This window comes from Mercurialis annua, linkage group LG5, assembly GCF_937616625.2.
Source record: "Mercurialis annua linkage group LG5, ddMerAnnu1.2, whole genome shotgun sequence".
Lineage (NCBI taxonomy): Eukaryota > Viridiplantae > Streptophyta > Magnoliopsida > Malpighiales > Euphorbiaceae > Mercurialis > Mercurialis annua.
The window spans coordinates 44,643,827-44,652,720 of record NC_065574.1 but is presented as its reverse complement, the minus strand read 5'-3'; the positions used below and the strand labels follow the sequence as shown (position 1 = coordinate 44,652,720).

Here is an 8,894-nt window from a genome sequence, read left to right as displayed (position 1 = left end):
GAAGTTATCAAAATTGGGATCTTGAGTCTTTTTGGCCATTTCTCAGATAATACACTTGCTGCTAGGGGTGACTTTCCGTCCGTCATACTACCGGTCTGGACGTGTTCTCTCGAATTTTCTCCGGTCTTTCTGCATGGCTTCCGAAACGAGCCTATCAACTTCCTTTAAATCCACGCTGTCTGTTCCTATCTCTGAACGTCTGGGAGGGGGTATATATTCTTCTTCCTTGTCACTGTTTTCCTTGGGGTTGTCGACTGTGTGGGATGTCTTCTCAGTTCCGCCCGTCTGTTTTTCGGCTGTGCTCCGATTCTTGCTGTTGGGTGTGTGCGACCTGATTGATTCAGTTGCTTTATAGACTACGGTGGCCACCTCTTCTTTAAAACGTCTCATCGACCCATCCAATGTTCGGCCCAGGGTTTCTTATAAGTCCTGACCGGACCCATCTGTCGGAGTGGGTGTCGGACTTCCAAACCCCTGGAAGAAGATGCATGACCTCCCGGTTGCCTCTGGAGCTACGGGAGTCCGGGGACTGTCTTCGTTTGATACTCCAGATCCGCCACGCAAGGCGCTTTTTTCTTTGCCCTGCTGCGTCCTTGCTTACATCCGCCATGGTCAAATCTGATAACTAAAATTTATTTTAGGAGTTCCTACAGACGGTGCCAAATGGTGGATTCAGATGTCGGATGTGGTTAGTGACTTAAGGATTTGAGTATCGGTATTGAATGTTTATTTAGTGATGGATGAGTTAGTATGTTGGATATTTGTTCGTTCGGATCGCGTGTCCTAGACTTATGGGTTCGTGGCCCTTTTATAGTGTTTGTGGCGCGCCTTGCCATCCCTTCTTTTTCTGGTCGATGTGGGATTTGCGGTTCCCTTGTTTTCCCTTTGTTTATTTGTATATCCCATCAGGAACCATTTAAGCAAACATACGTACATATATACACTAGTAAAAAAAATTGGATTAATTACATATAAAATCACCACCTTTACACGAATTCTCAAAAATAACACGACCTTTAAAACGTGTCAATTCAGGACATCACCTTTCATTTATTTTTAAAAATAACATGGGCACGTTTGTAGATAAAATTTTGCTGACTTGGGCACTCAATAGGAGTGCCACGTGTCATGCCACGTCAGCAAAAATTCCATTAAAAATGTGCCCATGTTGTTTTTGAAAAGAAATGAAAGGTGGTGTCCTGAATCGCCACGTTTTAAAGGTCGTGTTATTTTTGCAATTTCGTGTAAAGGTGGTGATTTTATATGTAATTAACCAAAAAAATACAAGTTACTTCGAGTTTACTATTTCCGTATCTCATACGTACTAACCCGACATATATACTACTAGTTCAGGGTCATTCAACTGGAATCTACTTCTGTGGACAAAATACAAATGTCATAGCCAATATACATATACAATAGAGACAACACCTATAAAGAAATAAAAATATGTCGCTGTGCTAGGCTACGACTCTGATCAGACATACGCTACTACAACAACTACGGAAGTCGGAACTATACAAGTAAAATTTGACTCCCGATCAAAAGACGTACTTCTAGCCAATCATGAGTCTAGGCACCTGAAAAACATTTAAATCAACGGGGTTAGCTATAAGCTGAGTGAGATATACGTTACTTAACATATTACCAAAATAAGCATCACATTTAGAATCATTTTTCATATATACAATCATATCGATACAATCACATTGATTTCAATCAATTCATTTAGGCAAACAATTTAATCAGATCTTAATCTTAATCTTAATCCTAGACAATTCTTAACCTAGGCGTCTTCCCAGGCTTAGCGAGAGTACTGCTTTCTCATGTCCTTTTAGGTAAAATCCCGGGATAGTTCGACCGAGTTCAACCTATACCTAGTGATATCGTCCCGGGATAATTCCACCGAGTTCAACTCGTATCACGCTCAAATCCATTCGATTCAAGTATAGTTCCACCGAGTTCAACTCTTAGACACAGGTCGCGAGATATTCCCTTACCGAGTTCAACCTAGGGTCTAACGCGATATATGTTAGTCTATTTCGATCTATTTCTATCGTCTATACCGATTCGACTTGTGATTACATACTAATTCAGATCGTACACAATTCACGTTTTGCAAATAGTTGTCAAACAAGCAAAACAAAATACAATCCAAACAATTCAAATATAGATCAACCAATACAAGAAATTTCATATAATCAATCAATGCAATCGATGAGTATAATTCAATACAATCAATCCGTACAACACATTTATGCGATGCATTTTTTTTATTCATATAATCATTTCAAATATTAGTTTCAATATGACAATACGAGTAAGTAAAATATACTCACGCCTCGCTATCCAATTTTTCACAATTTTTATGTCCACCGAACCCTCCAACCTAAACCATCAAATCCGTAGCTCGCTGATATCTCTGTCACAATTATAATTAAAATATATTTAAATATAATAAACGTATAACCAATATGCATAGACCTAAACTATAGCTTTAGGTCGATACTTTTGATTTCAAAATAATACTTAAGTTTGATATTCTTTAAATATCAACTTTAACTTTTAAAGCTTCAGTGCTTTTATTTAAGACCATTAACGTATTTAATCGTTTTAAATATGTATAGCCCCAAATTCCATTTTTAAAGTCTTTACCAACATATTTTTGATGGTTATATCAACTATAACCAACTTATACACTCTACCTCGACTTATCACATTTTTATGTCAACTTCGCTTTTTTGCGTCAATTTTAAAGCTTACGTTTTAAACGTAAAAATGCTTATTCCGTAGCCATTATGCCTCAGCATTTTCAAGCTCAAAACAGCCCTCATTATACCATTTATATACATTTATATTCAATAAAACCTTAGCGTAATATTCGATTTCAAAAACTATTTTACGTCTAAACCGAAACTAGCTCGTAGTGATTAGCGTTTTAAACTTAAAACGCTTGATTCATAACTCATTTTTTATTGTTTTAATAATTTAAAACAGCCCATACATATGCTATATTCATTTATTTACATTCCATAAAACCTTAACTCATTTGTTCGTTTTCCAAAATCAATTTACGTTCAATTCGAAGCTAGCTTGTGTAACTTGATGTTTTACGCAAAATCCGATTGCGATAGGACCTTGGGAAAAGGTTGGTGTTCGGCTCTTTCCCCTTTACCATACCCTCCTCTTTCTTGATAGGGGAGGGATGATTATGGTCTGGTGCGTTTGCAATGGCAGCTCAGCGCCACCGTTCATTCAGCGCGGTGGTGTGCTTGCTGGACTGCCGTGTCCAGCAGGTCGGCCACCATAGCCACCTCCGGCCAGCCCCTATAGCATCCGCCCTAACATATCATCACAACACAACTCTCCTCAAAACTCACAATCAACCATTACACTTAGCTTTTCCTAATCAATTTACACCATAAACACCATTTTTAGCCTTAAAAACATCATCATCATCATTTTCAATCAAACCAGAAAATTACAGCCCTAAAACCTAATTTCAAGATGTGATTTTTACCTTGAATAATAGGGATAGATCAGTAGCTATCGTTTTCCTCGTTCCATGGTCGCAAGAATCATCCGAAACGGATCAAAAACGAGAAAGATATTAAGATTTGAACTTTTTGCATCCCCTTTTCTCCAAGTGAAAAAGATGATGAATTTTGGTGGCTGAGTTCAAATAATATTTGCTGGTTTGAATATCAAATAAAATTTCTTTTATATTTATAGTAAAATGCCTCCTTTGGTCCTTCAAGAAATCGACTCAAACCGTTTCGATTTTTAACTTATAAATTGTCCAATTTCATCTGTCGAACGCTAAATCTTTTAGGTCCGATAAACTACGTATTATTTATTTTTAAATAAATAATATTAGTCACATATATTATAACTTCATTTTCCGACAATTTATTTTGATAATTTTCGGACAAAAACACTCAATTTATAATTTGAGCTAAAATGCATCTTTTTCACTTTCTCGTCCAAATTTTGTTTTAATAATTATCGATAATCAATTTATTGATATTATTTTTTTAAATACTAATTCCCGTCAATAATCTATTCAATTTCTATTTTCCGGAAATTAAAAGCATATTTTCTAATTTTAGGCTAAAGTGTATTTTTAGCCACTTTCTCATATTTTTTTCTTTTTAAATCGAAATCCATTTCCTTTATGGAATATGAATATTGAAATTTTCTTATTAAAATTTCAATATCGACCTACTCGGATCTTCTTTTATTAAATCATTCCGCTCAATTTCTTATTTCTTTCATTTTAATCATTTAAAATGAAATGCACCACTTATTTCTAAAATACCCAAATTTCAAGGTATTAAAGATCCTACCCTGCAAGAGGTGATTAACCAGACTATTGACGGAGCTATGAAGCGGTTCCGAATAGACATAGTAACGGTAATAGAGGAGGCCACAAGCTAATCGCAGAAGAAGGATGAGCGAAGATCAAGAGGACGGATGTAGAGAAGGAGGAACTTCCGATGACGGAACGACACGAACGATGGATCAAGACAAGGAAGGGCGAAGAGATGAAGACGAAGCAGAGGACCACCGGAACAAAGACAAAGAAACAGAAAAAACTACCCCGAAGACAGAAGAAGACAATCGGAGATAGCTTAGTGGGATGTTGATATCATTTAAGATCGAAACTCGATGTTCATGCTTAGTTGAAGTTTACTGCTTTACTTTGTCCTGTGTTTCTTTGTAGTTTACTGTGCACAAGCCTATAAGCATACATAATAATTTCTGTCATGACTTTTATGCTGCTGTTGTTTTTCTATATCTTCATGCACGAGTATATGAGCTACTCGCTCGCTAAAGTCTGTAGCACTGAAGCGCATATCGGAAAGGTAATCCGTACTTCTACATATATGACTTTACTGGCTGCACTTGTTTGGGAACGGTAATGTACTTGGCTCCATCTTCAATCTTTTAACTTAATGTTCTATGACAATACATTTCTGTCGCTGTAGCTGCTTAGTATGCACTCGGTTCGAACCAAACCGAAATACTCATATTAATAAGCATCAGTGCAATTCTATCACTTTACCAGTTTACCATATGATGCTCACTGTTTGCAGAAACTGAAGGCCAAGAGCTACTATAAGTATGAGGAAACTGAAGGCCAAGAGCTATTATAAGCATGAGTAACAGCTTTGAACGTATTGAAGCTTCAAGAAATTATAGGGTGGATTGAGACATTTTCTGGACATGGAAAATAGTTATTGCTATTGGATTCTTGTCATAATGTTTTGTACTCAGATCGATGAACCTGACAACTGAACTCGAATTGCTCTAATAGTCCAAAATCATGTACTATTAAAAAAAACTCTAAAATTTAGCATCAAATAACTGCCACTGGTTGATATCATATTGTTCAAAGTGAGAACATAAAATTTTTAAGCAGCAAGCAAATAAGCTCACATTTCATCTTCTAATCTGGCTTTCACAAAAAACAGGTAAAATTAAGTAAAACTAATGTATTTGCTAATGTTTTTGCCAACAATTCCTTTCCTGTACACCGATGTAGTCTCTTCGCTGATGCTCATGAACAATTCTTTCTTTTCGTCGAGTTGCATCAAAATTCTGGTTACAATTTTTTAACCTTTTAGTCTCTTTGTGCTCGTTGTACAATAACCAACTACAGTCTCCATCATTTTCTTTTAGGAGGATCGCGGCTAAGTCCATGCTTCCTTAGCGTTCTGATATAATCTCTCATCAAGCTGAACTTATTGCTACCAAGATGATAGAAATAATCCCATGTAAAAATCCCAGTTTTATGCAAATCATCAAATATTAACCTGAACCATGTCAAATGCAAACCACCACTGTAAATAGTTGCTAGAACTAGTTTTATGTAAGAAATAATAACAGAGTTAGAAGAGTAGCAAGTACCTTACCCCATAGTTTCCTACAGGCTCTGCAGACATGATACCCACATGCCGCCGCCCAAATATCACCTAATTCAAGAACTTCAACTGGTCAAACAATTTATCCGTACATCCCCAGAAAACAAAGCTCCACAAGATCATCACAATGTCATGATTTCCGTCTTTGTTTATCTTGCTAGAAATGTACATGAACTCGAATACATTGGATTTATGATGACTAGTGAATGATATAAACTTGATGACACGCAAGTTGCAGCGTTTATAAAAGCAAAGTTGACGACTTCTAATAACATATAGTATCCAAATATAAACTAAAGTAAATTAATGATTCTAATTACACCTACGAGCCGCCAAAACAAAGATAAATTTATGAGAAATATACCTTGTCACCTCCAAATGACCTAACTTTCCCATCAACAGCCGGACTATGTATTCTCAAAAATTCAGCTGATAGATGGAACTTACTACCGTTGACATACTCCATCTCTACCTAACAAAATAGAATCAAAAAGAAGCTAAATATCAGAGTAGCGTAAAGGCTAGAAATCAATTATGAAAAAAAGAGCAATATCTTAATCAACATAGACAATTGAAGAAGACCAAATAGTTTTCTAATTTAATCTCACACCATTAATATACCAAATTTCAAAGGGGAAAATGCCTAATATACAAAATCCAACAGCAAATATCTGTTTAAAGTGGAGCACAAAAATTTCAGGAATAAAAGAAAACAACATACAGTAAAAAAAACATAATTAAGCTATAAAATTGATCAAAAAAAGGGAACCATCAAACATCACTATACACAAAAGGATTCAATTAAAAGATAAAGAATTTACAGTTTTGGGTGGTTTTAGAGTGAACCGAACGAGATGCGGAGCAGCTACAGCGGTATGAACCCATCTGATTGTTCTTCTCTGTATCCCTAACATTTCTCTTCACTCATCCGTTTCTCTGCAAATTTGGAAATAGTAGTTGATAGTTAGTTCACCTAAAACATATTTATTCCATACCACATTATCCTTCAACTAGGTCGATAACCGCGCGTTTTCCGGGTATAATTAATACTTTTTATGGAGAATGTAGGCCTTAAGTTTCACAATATTGTCGAGTTTCACGATTTTATTTCTTTTTATCATGAAAGTGTGAAATAGTAGTGACGATGTAATATATTATAGCAGATAAACATCAAGATACAGATTTTACATAATAATTCTCTGATCCAAATCCATATCCAAGATTTAAACTTGAAATTATGAGATTAAAAAGAGCAATAAATTAATCAATTAAGCCTAAAACCTAATCGAAATAAAAATCAGTTAAATGAACTCACCTCCGATAAATAGATAAAATCACAATGACTTGTCCGAAATAGAAACAGAAGAACTAAAACTGGGGTGGCGAAGAAACCCAGAAGCAGTATTGAAGAATTAATCCTTCCAAGAATAATAGAATTTGCTTACGTCGTAATTTACAGTTTAGTACCTATTGTATGATTCAATCGATTTGCTACATCACTTTTAATTTTGCAAATAATTACAACCTTTTGTTAAATTTGGATACTAAAACGTTAACGGAATTAAAAGTGAGATATTAAATTGTTTGAAAATGAAATATCAAATTGTTAATATAATTGAAAGTGAATTGTCAATATGAATGAAAGTGAGATATCAAATCGTTTGAAAGTCAATACCAAATTATGAACACAACTAACAAAAATCCTCTGTTAACAGAATTGAAAATGAAATATTAATTCATTTAATTTTCAAATAAAAAATATCAAATTTTGGATAATCACACATGTGGGAAGTATTAGAATAATCTGCTCTAGTATTTTTGTTGCGTTTAATAAAATTTATGGGAGAATAATTTTTATAAGAAAATAACACCAACTTGAAATCCTTGTAACTTGTAGAATTTAGACTAATGTCATCAATTAGTAAGAAGGGGAAGAAAGGAAGAAGAAAAAATTATACATATAGATTAATAGCGAGCACAAATTACATGATCACTTTTTTTTTTCCAAAAACTTACATTTTACTAAACAAAGCAAAAAAATTAAAACAAATATGTACTTTTTAACTGAGTCAGTGCGCGTCACTGTACGCGCGTCAGAAGGCCTGAGACACGCGTTAGGCCTTCTGACACTTTTTCTAGTATATCAGCATAGCTGACCTGTCAATGCAGTTTGAATTGTTCAAATTAGAACAATTCAAAAGCACAGGTCTTTTGAATTATTCAATTTGAACAGTTCAAAAACCATTAAATATTTTTTTTTATTTTATTAAATATATTAAAAATATTATTTATATATTTCCTCTTATAAATAATTATTTATGTATTTATTTATTTAAATTATGCCAAAAATTAATTTTTTCTAAATAAATTTAAAAAACATTAACTTTAATTTAAATTTTAACAATATAAATAATTGAATTAATTAAAATATTAATTTTTAAACCTTATATCAAGAAGTGAATTAGATATAGTAAATTGAAAACTTAATTAATTGAATTAATTAATATTTTAATTTTTTTTATCAATTTAATTGAATCAACCAATGTATATTTGATACATACAAAAAGTATTTGAAAATTATATTTAATGCATCTCTGATACATATACGATACACCTCCGATACATATTCAATGCATTATTAATACATATAGATACATATTCGTTGTTCGAAACCTTTTACTTACTTTTTATGTGTTTTTTAAGTTCTATTACTAATATTTTTATATATATCAGATACTTGTCAAAAATGTAATACCCCGTATTTTCAATTGTCGGTTTTGCCACGTATCGTGATAAGGGATATTATGAAGTTTAAATAAAAATTTGGACTATAATAATAATAATAATTATTATTATTCGGATAATTTATTAAATTTATTGAAGTTATAGTATTGAATTTAAAATTGATAAAATAATTAAATAGGACTAAAGTGTATTAATTGGATATATTATGAGGGATATTTAAGTTAG

At 33.4% G+C, this 8,894-nt stretch overlaps 1 protein-coding gene and 2 long non-coding RNA genes across 7 annotated transcripts; 1 reads left to right on the top strand and 2 right to left on the bottom strand.

The window, feature by feature from the left end:
* Positions 1–915: 915 nt before the first annotated feature.
* Positions 916–3,682, bottom strand: LOC126682706 (uncharacterized). Its single transcript, XR_007641491.2, has 2 exons — positions 3,521–3,682; positions 916–1,580 (listed from the first exon to the last, which is right to left on the bottom strand). It is a non-coding gene; the product is annotated as an uncharacterized LOC126682706 (long non-coding RNA).
* A 661-nt stretch (positions 3,683–4,343) lies between these two features.
* LOC126679804 (uncharacterized) lies at positions 4,344–5,386 on the top strand. Its single transcript, XR_007640991.2, has 2 exons — positions 4,344–4,865; positions 5,097–5,386. It is a non-coding gene; the product is annotated as an uncharacterized LOC126679804 (long non-coding RNA).
* Positions 5,353–7,471, bottom strand: LOC126679803 (uncharacterized). Of its 5 annotated transcripts, none has more exons than XM_050374784.2 (5): positions 7,240–7,471; positions 6,746–6,860; positions 6,289–6,390; positions 5,911–5,975; positions 5,353–5,816 (listed from the first exon to the last, which is right to left on the bottom strand). In XM_050374784.2, exons 2-5 carry the CDS (start codon positions 6,836–6,838, stop codon positions 5,669–5,671), a joined length of 408 nt encoding a protein of 135 aa, XP_050230741.1. In that variant the 5' UTR covers positions 6,839–6,860; positions 7,240–7,471; the 3' UTR covers positions 5,353–5,668. The 5 variants fall into 5 exon arrangements, with proteins under 5 accessions (XP_050230741.1, XP_050230742.1, XP_050230740.1 ...); XM_050374785.2 differs by having other exon boundaries at positions 5,353–5,750; positions 6,289–6,396; positions 7,240–7,466; XM_050374783.2 differs by having other exon boundaries at positions 6,289–6,396; positions 7,240–7,462.
* Between the last annotated feature and the right edge of the window lie 1,423 nt (positions 7,472–8,894).

Excerpts from the sequence above, each read along its gene's own strand:
- LOC126679803 (XM_050374783.2), bottom strand. The coding sequence starts at position 6,838 with ATGTTAGGGATACAGAGAAGAACAATCAGATGGGTTCATACCGCTGTA. Across the intron at positions 6,397-6,745 it reads CTCTAAAACCACCCAAAACT|GTAGAGATGGAGTATGTCAA; the intron begins GTAAATTCTTTA and ends CTATTTTGTTAG. Across the intron at positions 5,817-5,910 it reads GTAGGAAACTATGGGGTAAG|GTTAATATTTGATGATTTGC; the intron begins GTACTTGCTACT and ends GACATGGTTCAG.